The sequence below is a fragment of the Thermobia domestica genome, chromosome 10 (genome assembly GCF_964235325.1).
Source record: "Thermobia domestica chromosome 10, izTheDome1.hap1.1, whole genome shotgun sequence".
Lineage (NCBI taxonomy): Eukaryota > Metazoa > Arthropoda > Insecta > Zygentoma > Lepismatidae > Thermobia > Thermobia domestica.
Window position 1 is genome coordinate 34765840 of NC_137463.1, and position 14443 is coordinate 34780282.

At 37.4% G+C, this 14443-nt stretch overlaps 1 protein-coding gene across 2 annotated transcripts in view; it reads left to right on the forward strand.

Moving 5' to 3' along the window:
• Positions 1–14443, forward strand: part of Sugb (Sugar baby transporter) — a 62609-nt gene that overhangs the window by 11927 nt on the left and 36239 nt on the right. For both annotated transcript variants that reach the window (XM_081728004.1, XM_081728003.1), the window contains exons 2-3: positions 4320–4440; positions 10529–11428. In XM_081728004.1, coding sequence (XP_081584130.1) covers positions 4374–4440; positions 10529–11428 — 967 coding nt within the window. In that variant the 5' untranslated portion in view covers positions 4320–4373. The remainder of the gene's footprint in view (positions 1–4319; positions 4441–10528; positions 11429–14443) is intronic.

The window sequence follows — 14443 nt, forward strand, 5'->3', positions numbered from 1 at the left end:
TCCAGAGTCGTTTGGATCTGGATGCTAATATCTCTTCTCATCTCTTTCTGAAGAAAATGAGTGTACACCAAGGATGTTATAAAATAGAGGATCTGCCCTTACAACAAAATCTTGAAGCCATACGTCACAGTTTCCCCATCCCTACTCTGCCCACTCCACCCAATAAGATTGCAATGTTTTGAGCCAACAATCATGGCGGAAACAAAAGTAGCCAACCAGATGATGTCGGAAACGAGAGTAGCCGATCAGACGTGCCGCTGCTCAGTTGTTTTTTGGCTTCATTGATTTAATAGGATGAAGATACATATGGACAGATCCTCAATTTTATAACATCCTTGGTGTACACCTTAACAGGATGTGTAAGATTTCCGAGCACGCTATTGGAGCACTTATGTATAGATGTTGAATATTTAATAGTCACTGTAGATACCTTGACGTCTCGTTGGTGAAAGGGATGTTCAACTTTGATCAACTCAAGCTTTCTCAATATTTCTTATATCCGGAGACCTGGCTGGTGAAGGGGGGAAAAGGGGAATAGAAGGCGATTGCCGAGTAAAGCACGCTGAGGTGTCCTAGCGGTATGAGGACGCGCGTTCTCCTCGTGGAAGATGATAGAAGACAAAACACATTAATCATACTTTCCAGAATGAAGACCACAGACTTGTACCTCTACACTGGAATACAAGGTATGAGTCTGTATGACAAGCGTGAACACACTCACATTCCTACATGTCTAAGGATACACACACAGTTGTCATTGTGTCCGCGACAGAAACTACTCTTATCACTCGGTGCTACGCCCTCCATTCGCCTCGCCACATTAGTTTCTCCCAATGCTTACCGAAGTTGTTTTCGATAGTAATCAAATTTTCATGGATTATAGAGTGCGACACACTAACTTGAACGCATTTCCAACAATCGATTATTTAGTGTTCATGTGGCTACAGTGGCTCTGATTGCACTGGCGGTGACGTCCTGTTAGTGTTGTTCAAATGATCGTTCCCTCTAGACAGTCCCCGCCGCATTATGGGATATCTTCTACTTAGGGAGGCTCTCTGCTTCCATTGTGTACATGTACAGCATTAATGGCCCACTGACACGCCATAACCTACGTCAGTGGCAGTTCTGCAGAACGACTACCCGGTTTCTCGAATCCCCACCACACAGCCACGTTCGAAGTTACTTAATTGCATGTTTGCTTACGCCATCGTGGCAGTACAGATCCAAGCTCTAATCCACACAACTACATTGTGTTATTTGACTACCTTCAAATTGTTAACGAGGCACGCGGTGGCTCAGTGGAAGAGTGTTTACCTCCGATAGTTGGGGTCCTTGGTTCGATCCCAGCTCGCGCCATGTGGACTTTGTGGTGGACAAACACCGTGCTCGTGGTTTTTCTCGGGGTTCTCCCGTTTCCTCCCCCTTTCTTCATTCCATCATTCATTTCTCATAATCACTGTCTCCTTTAGCTTAACCGGCATAACCGTAGGACGTAAAACAAAGATTTCATTTTTTTTTTCAAATGGTTAGCGGCATGTCCTCTGCAGACAGTACTGTGACCCATCCAGTACAGACATTCTATGGTCGAAAGGACCCCGCACTTATCTTATGGAAAGTGGCTTTCGGCTAATGTTGTTGAAACTTCGGTGGTTGATAGTTCTTAACATGTGGATCAAAAGTCTCAATGGGCACAAAGACCGAAATCCACTCCTTCCCCCCCCCCAAAAAACCGCCTCCAAGTAGCTGGGGGGATTGAACTGATTTCAGCATGTAAAACAATTTGTTGTTTTAATCAACTCAACAAGGACCCCAAACAACCACATGTTAGACTATCAAACTACCCCACTTGATACAGCCCTTTTCCCCCCACATATCCCCCCCCCCGCGAATTACCTTACGCATGTTCCATATTACTGTAGTTTATAGTTGCGCGTATCTGTTGAAATACCTACAGTTTTGGTCTCACCGACGATATAATGGGTTTCACGTATCGCTGATTACGAATCTGAGGTGAGAGTTCTAGAATTCAAGATGGAGGATCAATATGGCGGATCAAAAACACGAAACTCCTGAATGTAGCCACAAATAGCTGTTTACTAGAGTATTTTGGGTCGTTGGTTACGAATCTGAGGTCAAAATTCTTGAATTCAAGATTGCAGATCCAATATGGAGGATAAAAACGTCGAAGCCACAAATCGTAGTACACTAGAGTGTTTTTAGATCGCTGTTTAAGTACGCAACATTCCTTGATACTTCAGCCACCATGTAGAATTATTCTGCACCCTTGTCCTTTACCAAAACCCACCACAGATATCTTAATGCTGAACGGTGTTAAAATAATTCATCAATTATCTGTTCATTATTTTCATCATTTCGGTTTGCAGCATCTAATGTGGTACTTAACAATGAGTCATCGGGATATCTAATGCAGCATCGGCATGGCCTAAATACCACAAGACACTTGCAACGTGCACACATGTACCTAATGTACGAGCACCGCTTTGACATATACAGTAGTAACCTTGATTAACATTTTGATCATAATCCTGGTCATCTTCATCATTGGCTACATATGCTATGAAAACTTGATCCTTAGTTGCATTGCGGAACCTTGAGTAGAGACGTATGCGCAGGAATCCCGGTTCAGTTACGTTTTCGTCAAGCTGGAATTGCTCATCCTTATCTCGTATTAGTTTATCTTGGACGTAAGAGGATGAGAGATCTACTTGATATGTGCCTACAGTCAAATCTCGTAAGTAGTTTAAGTTAAGTACAGAGAAATCAATTAGGCTTTGATCATTCAGCAGTAACCATTGACCGTTACTTCTAATAAGATTATCTACCTCCACTCTTGCTTTAACAACGTTCGGCATGATTCCATTTCCCATTTCTCTAGCTAATTCAATGGTTGCATTTTGCATGAAAATAACGGGATGGTATCTGTTCAAAATAGCTCCAGCTATGCGATAGAAACTATTCAGTTTCTTTGCATGTTGCAGATTCAATGTTTGTGCTAGAAACTTAAAAACAGATCTTAGATGCCCGTTTCTTGCCTCGACTATCCATAGACTTTTAGTAACTAGTCGAGAAGTATTCGCATCTTCTGTTGATAGTTGTCTTTCACGTGGTAGTAGGAGTGCGGGCATTCTATGATCAATTCCTAAATATTCCAGTAAAGGAATTGCATCGCGGTATCCTCTGTCTACTAACACAATGACCAGGATTATGATCAAAATGTTGTTCAAGGTTACTACTGTACATGTCAAAGCGGTGCTCGTACATTAGGTACATGTGCGCACGCTGCAAGTGTCTTGTGGTATTTAGGCCATGCACGACATTTACAGAATATTAGATATCCCGATGACTCATTGCTAAGTACCACATTAGATGCTGCAAACCGAAATGATGAAAATAATGAACAGATAATTGATGAATTATTTTAACACCGTTCAGCATTAAGATATCTGTGGTGGGTTTTGGTAAAGGGCAAGGGTGCAGAATAATTCTACATGGAGGCTGAAGTATCAAGGAATGTTGCGTACTTAAACAGCGATCTAAAAACACTCTAGTCTACTACGATTTGTGGCTTCGACGTTTTTATCCACCATATTGGATCTGCAATCTTGAATTCAAGAATTTTGACCTCAGATTCGTAACCAACGACCCAAAATATCATAGTAAACAGCTATTTGTGGCTACATTCAGGAGTTTCGTGTTTTTGATCCGTCATATTGATCCTCCATCTTGAATTCTAGAACTCTCACCTCAGATTCGTAATCAGCGATACGTGAAACCCATTATATCGTCGGTGAGACCAAAACTGTAGATATTTCAACAGATACGCGCAACTATAAACTACAGTAATATGGAACATCCGTAAGGTAATTCGCGGGGGGGGGGGGATATGTGGGGGGAAAAGGCCGGTGTCAAGTGGGGTAGTTTGATAGTCTAACATGTGGTTGTTTGGGGTCCTTGTTGAGTTGATTAAAACAACAAATTGTTTTACATGCTGAAATCAGTTCAATCCCCCCAGCTACTTGGAGGCGGTTTTTTTTTTGGGGGGGGAAGGAGTGGATTTCGGTCTTTGTGCCCATTGAGTCTTTTGATCCACATGTTAAGAACTATCAATCACCGAAGTTTCAACATTAGCCGAAAGCCACTTTCCATAAGAAAAGTGCGGGGTCCTTTGTTTGAATCAGACTATCTATATAGCGTGTTCTTAAATGCGTTTCTATAAGTGTGTAGAATTGTTTGTATGGAAACAGATCAAATTTTTAGATTGTTTCTTTACTGATTGTATGTATTATTATTATTTTCAGGTTAAGTTGAAGTGATTGTGTTCTTGAGTTCGTCAGGAAATTCGACAATTGAAAATGGTTAAGTTAAAATTAAATTTAGACCTTCTTCCAATGAAGGCACATTATTTTCTATATAATGCAGGTAAATATAATTAAATATCTTTTTACTTTGGAGCAAGTGAATATGTTTTAGTTTTATGTAAGCTAACGTAATCACATGATGAAATAATATTTCAGATGTGTTAGTAAAATCTACAGAGAACAATCAGTGCTTTCTCTCCTAGTTTATTAACCTTCTTGTTCTTTGTGGTCTAACTATTTGATGAGAACATGTGCCTTTGAGGAGTCCTTTCGTAACAGGTATCGAAGTTTTGCTGTTAATTAAGGCAAATGAATGATGGAAAAATTGGTGGAATGAGAAAGTGGGAGGAAAACAGCACGCTGATAAAACCCACGGACACCATCTTACAATTCATATTCGCGATATAAATAAAAATTGTAATACCACCAGCAATATAGCTCCACAATTGAATTTATATTAATTACAGACACACTTTAAAAAGTCTAGTTTAACGTTACTATACAACAGTAGTGACTTCAGACAAAATAGTATAATATTTTAGGACGAATTTGCTATATTGAAACAAACTTACGAACTATGTACGCATGAGTAATGGAAAGTTTATAGAACTGCTCTCTTCGTCTGTCGATTCATGTGAAAATAAAAGAAGTGCAATTCTGTGATTTTAGAGTGATTCCAGTATTCAACTGTTGTTTTCTCATTACTTATCAAATCCTTAGCAGCTAGAATAGAATCTTACTTTACACTAAACTTCGAACTAAATCATAATTTAATTGTTAGTTAAGAAGTAGTCGCTTCATGTAAGTATAGTAAACCTATGATATAGCAGTCCTAAAACTAACATACTTTGGTGTTAACAAGCAGAATTTAACTGATGTAGCAAATGTAGCTCAGATCCGGAAGTGTGTCGGCTTATGAACATTTCAGGCTGTTTACATCTTTCATTATTAAGAATACAACATTCAACTAAAGCGGGAGGCTTTTTCTCCTCACACTTCTAATTTGCAGTTCCAAAGAGGTTAGACTTTAATCACTAGCGGATCCAGAAGGATCGTTTGGCAGGGGGGGTCGGTTCGCTTCCAGAAAGATGAGCGTAGGCTCAAGGTGACCAGAATTTTACTTTGCAAGATTCGGACGCATATGAATGTGGGACTGGAGGGGGGAAAGGGGTAAACCTGATTCCCAGATTCCATTTTGGAACTCGATTTTTTTTTTTTTTTTTTTTTTTTAATGAAAGTATATTCTTTCTGTAGATTTAAATTAAATACACACTTTCGTTTCGGAGGCATGTCGTTGTCATGATTCACTAGTCACCGCAATATATCAGATGCGCTGTCTTGCACAGTACTTTCATAAAAGAAAATACTATATTGACGATGGCATTCATTTTAACGAAAGAGTGTACAATTTGCTCTAATCATTTATATTTTGAATACCAATTGCGGGAAGGAGGACCGGGGTGGCTTAGTGGTAGAGCGTTTACCTCTGGTGCTTGGGGTCCCGGGTTCGATCCCAGCCCCGCCAAGTGAACTTTGTGGTGGACAAACACCGTGTGCGTGGGTTTTCTCGGGGTTCTCCCGTTTCCTCCCACTTTCTTCATTCCACCATTTCATTCATTACTCATCATCACCGTCTCCTTTAGCCTAACCGGCATAACCGTGGGACGTAAAACTCAAAAATTTAATTTTCATTTCACCAATTGCGGGAAAATACTTGAATAAAGACAGACTTGGTTTACGCAAAAATAGATAACAAAAGTATACATACATAAAGAATAATACAAAATGTCAACAAATAACAAAAGACATATGATATTTCTATCTACATTTCTTGGCAGCTTAAAAATGAAAATAATTAATTATAAAATGATGTTTAATGCTATATGGCACACACTGTTCCAAGTGGGCCAAAATATTGGGGAGGAATCTTTACATGTTGTTTTCATTTCTGTTTATATCAGGATATAATTCAGCATAGTAAAAATTGAATATATATATATATATATTCAAACTGAAATCCAAGGATGTTTTATTCCCCGTGGTAGTGATTGCCCGAACATGAATTTCGTGGCTTTCCTCCGAAATAAGAATGTTATGGTTTTTGCCTTAAAAACTGGCCTGCGCACTCAAGGGCACAGATCAAGTACAGGAGAATGAAATGGATATACTTCCTAATATATAATACATATCCTCGCTGCATTTAAATCTTGTACTGTGCTATTAACAGTAACCCAAAGCGACGGCTTGAAGTTAAACTACGGCAGTAACATAACGTAAACGCACAATTTATTTAATAAAATACTGCAAATAATGTAATAATAAAAATATCAATATTAAACTTTCTCTTACACAAACTCAACAGAAATTTTGTCAGATCTAGCACGAAATGTGTATAAATTTGACACGAATTAAAATATCAATTAAAGTTATATAGAACCACAATATAAACCATTGTAATGTATAAATATTTAGAAAAAAAAAACAAAGATTAGCAAAGCCTACAATAAAATGAACGAAAGATGATCAGAAATGTAAAACTAAAATGATGTTTCCGTTAATTACTGCACAACTGCACACAAATTATATTTCCTAAATAATACCGACTGGCGATATTATTTGACAATATCAGATATTTGAAAAAAATGCAAATTAAAATTTGATTTGAAAAATTCTTACCTTTAAACGAAATTACCAATAAAGAATAAAGTACGTACTTGTTTTTCTTTCATCTTAGGTATAATATGGACCACCGTTACAGTTGAACAGAAAAAGTGGTTCGGATTCCTCTATAATCAGTAGGTCCACGTCTCCGTCCTGGTACATAGTGGGACGTTAAACAAACAAATATCATATGTATAATATATAACTGTTTGTTAAATATATTATATAACCTATATACTGGTACACATTTTTTACGATTGTGGTTGTGCCCTTTTGTTTCAGTTACAGATTAAAGGAAAGCAATTTCAAAAACTTTTTCGAGTTCATCTTTCTTGATTTTGTTTGCGATTCAGATACATCCAAGGAGTTTAACTTTAGACTCAGACTCATGACTTTTGGGAAATACCAACGAGTTGAAAATAATTATGAACGGAAACCACAGAACGGCCGTAGTCACCTTGCAGTCCATTTCTGTGAAAGTTACAGCATAAACTCAAATTTACGTCCTTTCTTGTTCCTGGCAAATCTGTCTATAACACGATCGTAATCTACGTTTGTCTCGGTGCGTATAGTAGTGCCAGGCCGATAAGTCGATCTGCACCCATCCGGTCGTAGTCATGTCTTCAACCTTTTTAGTGTTGAAAATGTTCTCTCGGCTAATGCCCTGTATAGGGTATTTTGTCCGAATACGCCCCTTTTGCAGTGGTATAATTGAGTATGTAAAGAAAAAAAGTATTAGACCAGACTAGGAATAACGGGTTGGAAATTGGCTCTGTTAGGTAATTTCTTAAATGCAGTTTTTAGAAACATAGTATAATTATAGCTATGCTTACAACAACAATAAAATTATATTATACTAGCCTTCGCCACCAGACCCCCAATTTGCTCTGCATACGGCCTCATATGATATAGCAAATGTTCCTACGTGCTATTGTGGCACAATATTTCGCGTTCTTTCTTCTGTTTCTTTCATATAAAATTGGATTGAGCTAAAACTCTGTTAAAAAATTCAAACACCTCGAACCTCGAAAGGCATTTTAGTGAACCACCCCCACCTCTTTTGCTTCCCTTCTATGTTAAGTGTCAGAAAACGCTCAAATACATGTTTAATTATTTTAAATGAAAAATTAAACTACCAACTTTCATGTCTTTAACCGTAAGGAATCCCGAGATATGGGCATCTTATAATTATAGTAGTTTCCATCCCTTTTCTTTCCTTCTAGGTAAAATATCAAAAACGCTGAAATACGTATTGATTATTTTGATTCCATACACCAAATTTCATATTTCTAACCTTCAAAGATTCTTAGATATTGATATTATTATTATTATTATTATTATTATTATTATTATTATTATTATTATTATTATTATTATTATTATTATTATTATTATTATTATTATTGCAATCCCGCACCCTCTTTTTTCATCTCTTTCCCTCCCCCCATTTTACTAAAGTCTAAAAAAACGTTGAAAGCCGTGTCAAATTATTTAAAATGAAATATCCAAATAACAAACTTTAAGTCTCCATCCTTAAGGGATTCGGAGAGATGGCCACCCCTTCCTTTCTTCGAATTTCCAAGAAATCCTTCCTTAGTGATACCCTACGTCACAAACCTTATCTTATCTTTCCAGCCTTAGAATAAAGTAGACGTAAACAAAGCGAAATGTATTACTCCGCGGCTCACACGTGCTTCGGCAGCGAGAGACGTAAGCAGCAAGATCTTCTGCTAGCTTATTGTCGTCGCATAATTTCCAAAGTGTAAGGCTCTGTTGGTTGGTATATAATTAACGCACTGACATTGATTGGCTACTGTTTGTTGGAAATACATATTTTCTTAAATCGTTATATAAACGAGATTGCCTCTGTTCCTGATGTTCTCTTTTGTGTTTTATAACACGAGAGGAAGGTGGATTATTGTAACACTTTTTCGCCATGGAACACTCGGCATTCTACAATTTCAAATGAGTGGGGTCGGCGCGCGACCGGATACGCATGCGCAGTAAATACTGTGTGTCCAAGGACGGGTGAGGTTGAAATAAAGCTACATCTGTTGTTAAATATTATATATATTGCGTTTATTATCACAAAATACAGGATAAATTCGGATATTTTATTTGAAATTATTATTTTAGTAGGGATTATATTGCGGTAGGATATTAGTGCAGTGATACCAACAACCAATCACTGGTCATCGATCCACTGCTGGTCAGGTGGGATTGTTACATCCACTTTTTTCTAAGGCTGGAAAGAGATTACTGTCCGAATTCCAAATTTCTAGCTTGAGCGGTTTGTCCTGTGCGATCAGTTATTCACTCAGGACCTCGTCTTTTATATAACAGTTTGTGTTATTTCCCAACAAAAGATGAAATGCCATTAAAAATCATAATGAATCCGTGGTCCCTTCCTAATGTTTCCGTATTGAATCCCAAAAGTCACAGCTCTCTCTGTTGATCTAGTAGCTAGCGAACATATCTTTGATCTTTGATACATTAGGTTCTGTTCTTTGATTCCCGGTGAGTGAACATCGAACGCACAACAGTGGTTCAGATCCAACTTTAAAGTCTAGTTTTTGTTCTGTGAAGCATAGTATTTGACAAACGACGTAAATACATATCAATCAATCAACCAACAGAAAAGTCTCAGATTCAGAGAGTTTTTCGGTAAGGAGCGCTGAAGATTCTATATTTCTCTTTATTCAAGGTAAAGGTAATGAAGTGTCGAGACCCGAATTCTATTTCCATAACCTTTTTCTAGGACACAATTTTAAAATACACATTTTTAGTTCAAAAAGTGAGCCGTCTTATCCTCTTTCCTTCAGCTGTTCGCCCAACGAGTGAATCATATTCTCGCTCTTTTGGGACTTATGGTGACCGCCTCAAGGAACTAGGGACAGTTGTATTCACACTTCAGATATGTCTATATTTAAATACTATTAAGCACCACACAACGATAAATGCTGAAAATAAAAACCAGAGCTTTGGAGGGTGCAGTTGCCCTCCCCCCCTTGTGGATCCGCCAGTGCTACTAATATGGTATATTCATTAAGTATTTTACATTATACAACACAATTTCAAGGGTAATATAGTATTTTAACTATTGTTCGTACCACAATTTGCGATTTAACGAACTCCAATTTTACGAGTACGCTTTCGCCCTAATTACTATACTTAAAAATGTAGCAAAGGTTTGATTCATAATATTGTAAATGATTATTGACTTTACGTTGAAATGTTTGTGATCGAAATCGAACTATTAAATACTCACTTCCATGAAGTCTTTCCTTTTAGTAAATATCTGAAGTCGATTTGCGCTCTTTTTCGGCTAGATCATATGGTAGTCATATAGAAATTAAGTATTTGTAGATTAAAAGAAAACGATAATCCTCTCGTTTAGTAACGATCTCTCTTAATTCACACTTTATATTGATGTGTTCCGTCTGTATTAATTTATATATATATATAACATGTTTTAAATTTTTTTTCAGGGACGGGTCCAATTGTACCATTTATTCCTACTTACGCAAAACAACTTGGAATTTCAAGTAGGATAGTGGGAATAATATATGCTGTTCTCCCCGTGTGCGGGATGTTAGCGAAACCAACATTCGGTGCACTAGCAGACCATTTCAAGAAACATAAACAGCTATTTCTTGCATTTATATGTCTAACGGCAGTAGCATTTTTTGGTGTAAATTTCATTCCAGAAATGCCAGTAGAAGCTAAGATGGATCTTCATTGTAGTACAATGACAAATTTAAGAATTTGTAATCGAAGTGAAAATTGTGGAGTGCGTCGTTTACAAGCTAATACTGCGAATTCGTCGGTAATTTGTCAAGTGGTGTGTGATATTGAGAGCGAGTCTGATTGGTTCGATATCTGCAGTTCGTGGTCCATTCCTCAATATTGTGGCACAGTGAGAGCTCCAAGTCATAACAGTTTAAAACAGAGTGATTCATCGAAAAACCCCAAACTCCTGCGAGATAAGGACATAGCTAGAAACAAAGCAACAAGTCTAGAAAAAGTTGGTGTTCCAGACACAGTATCGTACGCACAAAGCTTTACTTCGAAGCATTTGCGATTCGGAGCGAAAATAAGTTTGGAGCATACAATGGATGTTGGGGGCTGCCTGTTCTTCCGTATGAGCAGAGCTGAATTCGAAGACGGATTTTCACCTGTACCAGTATGTCATAATCTAACTGTAGCAAACTGTGATACGATATGTGATTCTCCAACATTAAATGCGATGATTACTAAGCCTGCTTTACAGGATAGTGAAGTGACCAAATCATACCAATTTTGGCTATTTTTTATTCTGTTGATTGTGAGCTGGGTTGGAATGGCTGTTGTTGTGAGTGTAGGAGATGCCATTTGCTTTGAACTATTAGGTAAGTGGTATCGGAATTATTCATGAATATTAGAGTAACATATAAGTGTAAGTGTTATGTATGCATGATGTTGGACGTGAACTAGTGACTAGTATTATGGCAGATCTTTCTGACTAGCATTGACACTTGGAGACGTAGGAAGGACTTTGAGAAATAACTCATGTTCCAAAAACGTTGGTTGGTTCTAGAATCGGTAAGGAAATATATAGTCTTCGTCCTATTGTAATGTAAATTGCTTGCAGATCAGCCTTGAAAAAAACAACTTCGAACTTTTACTGACAGCTGTCAACGTTGTCAAAACAGGTAATACCATACCAAATATCGTTCCCTATCTGTGTCAACATCGCCAAGGCGTCAGTAATATTTTACCAAATACTGTCCCTTACCTGTCTTGACAATGCTTGTAGCAGTCAGCGAAAATTTGACGTTTAATGTGTATGTATTTTTTCAAACAACCTAAGAATTTGGAGAAGCAAAAGTAAGTATATTTCTTGGACTGATTCTATGTTGTAGTTTCTTTAGTGTATTTTTGAACTTTTAAACAAAATCGATACTTCGGTGAAAGTATATTTGTTTCGGATCCCATGTTAGACTATAGATCTAGCATTTAATATAGCCTTGGTGCTGCAGACAAGGATGTTAGTAACTCCAAACGATCGATATTAAAGCAAATTGTAAAATAGTGATAAGTACGACTGTGTATTCTTTATACAACGTTTCGGCAAAAATTTATTGCCACCACAGATTCTAAGGAGTTTAAATAAAGAAAACTGCAAAATTTTCAACTAAAATGATTTTACTTATGTCTTATGGCATTCATATTTTATTAGGAGTTCAGTACTCATCAGGGACTTCAACTTAAATTCGAAATTTTTAAGGAGTGTTTGGTAGAGTTAAATAGTGTAGTGTTAATGTGAACTTAAGTATAGCATACTACTTTTCTTTGTTGTGATTAAGGAATAGCTCTCAAGCTGTTGTTCTCCAATGACATAAAATTTTACTCTAAGACTAAAATAGGGGCAGATTTAAAATTTGTCCCACGAAATTTGTATAAAATATGTTGTATTTATCTAACAAAGAGCAGAACTTAAGCAATCGTTTTTCATGATCTGATGGTTATAGTGAGAACGAGAAAATCAAAGGCATATATTTAAAATTTGTTTCATTACATGAGGGATTTCTAGGAATAGATTTATGTTAACTCAGCCTAAATAGCACTGAAGTATGGGCACAGATTCAAATTTGTAAGCAAGAAAAGACGGTTCTCTAGGTACAGTTTAAAGTTTCGTGATATTTCTATGACCAATTTCTATCAGTGAGACTTCAAAGCAATGATTTATTAATTCTCAACCGTCAGTTTTAGTTGCATTTTCCTAGTACATGCGTCATTACCATTTGAGAAGATTTTGAAGTTGCTTCAGAAAGAGGAGCCACTAATTTATGTAATACCTGATTTGCACCCTTATCAAGAAGCTTACATCGCTCCGTAAAAGTCAGTGGGTTTAGTTCAAGGACTCTTAAAGAACTTATTCAGACAAAATTTTTAATTTCTTATCAAGAATTAAAAATACGGAACTACAAATTGGATCATAAACAAGGAAAATACTACTAGGCCAGAGTCTTCTACACTTCGGATGTCGACATCACATTCTGGGACTTATATTGTCCTCTGCCTTTGGAGCATGCGTAGGATTCATCTGCTCACCAGAGATTCTCATGTTCAGACGTTTCAAGCAACAGTGGCCCTCCATTGACCAGGGAAAGGATGTGGATGTCTCCTCAGACGATTTTGCGGCAGCAAAATTTCGTGATGTGTGGGATGAAGTAACTTCTTTTTGTGAACACCAACTGTAAGATCGTCAACCGCGAGATGATTATCGTGAATTGCTCTTGTTGGGTGTTATTCTTCTTGGGAAATTCAGCATCTGGTCTATCAACCCAGATCATGTTCTGAGCTGTTTGGTCAATGCGTCAAGCCCGCTGGATGGCGAAAGCAATCTATGGTCGTAAGGTTTGGTTGTTCCGTTCCCAATTTAAGCTGACACACACAATTTCAGGGATTGCGAGATCTCATCATATTTCTTGCGAAGATTTAAGATATATTCTGGCATCCCAGACTTCTACGGGAGCTTGAAATGATCTCAACTCCTTAAGGTACTTCGTGCTTATCCTCAACGTGAGATTGGTGAAGCAACATCACACAATATGACACTGCACCTGAGGTACATATCAGAAGCTTTGATCCTCCTTAGTCTCTTTGATCCAGAGTTAAACTCTAACATAAAACGAGCTATGGTGCAATTTGCAGCAGAGATAGAAGGAGAATTTCTATCAATCCGAGCAGAGGTGGATTTGGCGATGGTAGAAAGTAAGATACACGTCGATTTTGTGACAGATAGAAGTAGAAATATATTTTCTCTTGGAATCCCAGATTGTTTCCTCAGTGAAAATTCTGATGCATGGAACGATAGGGATGACTTTAAGGCTGCTAAAGTAATTGTTTGCTCATTAGCAACTACAAATGATCATGCAGTACGTTGTATCTCCATGACACAAGGAAGACTCAGTCAGGACGCTTTAAGACTGAAGAACAGTTGAAGTATGCGTTCCAAGTATTCGAACACACACGGGAAGAGTTCCCTATTGCAAGGAGACAACTTTTCTTCAAGATCAGTGATTACAAACCTGTATGGTGTTACCCACAATCAGAATATATTGTTCTATAATAATTCAGTACAAACTATTCGAAACTTTGGCAGTTACATTGATTTACTGTGAGTAACTGACTGTGAGAAACATATAGAACACTCGAACAATTAGCACTGGGCTTTTACATGGCAAAAGTTGAACAATGTTGAGCCACCTCTAAATATTAACGTTCTTACATTATATTTTGCACATATTATTTCTGTGTGAAAAGGAAACTTCTGAGAGGGTCAGAGAGTAAATTGCTTTATTTTGAAATTTCACCACATGTATAAGGACCACCCTAATATATATATATAGGCAGGCAGG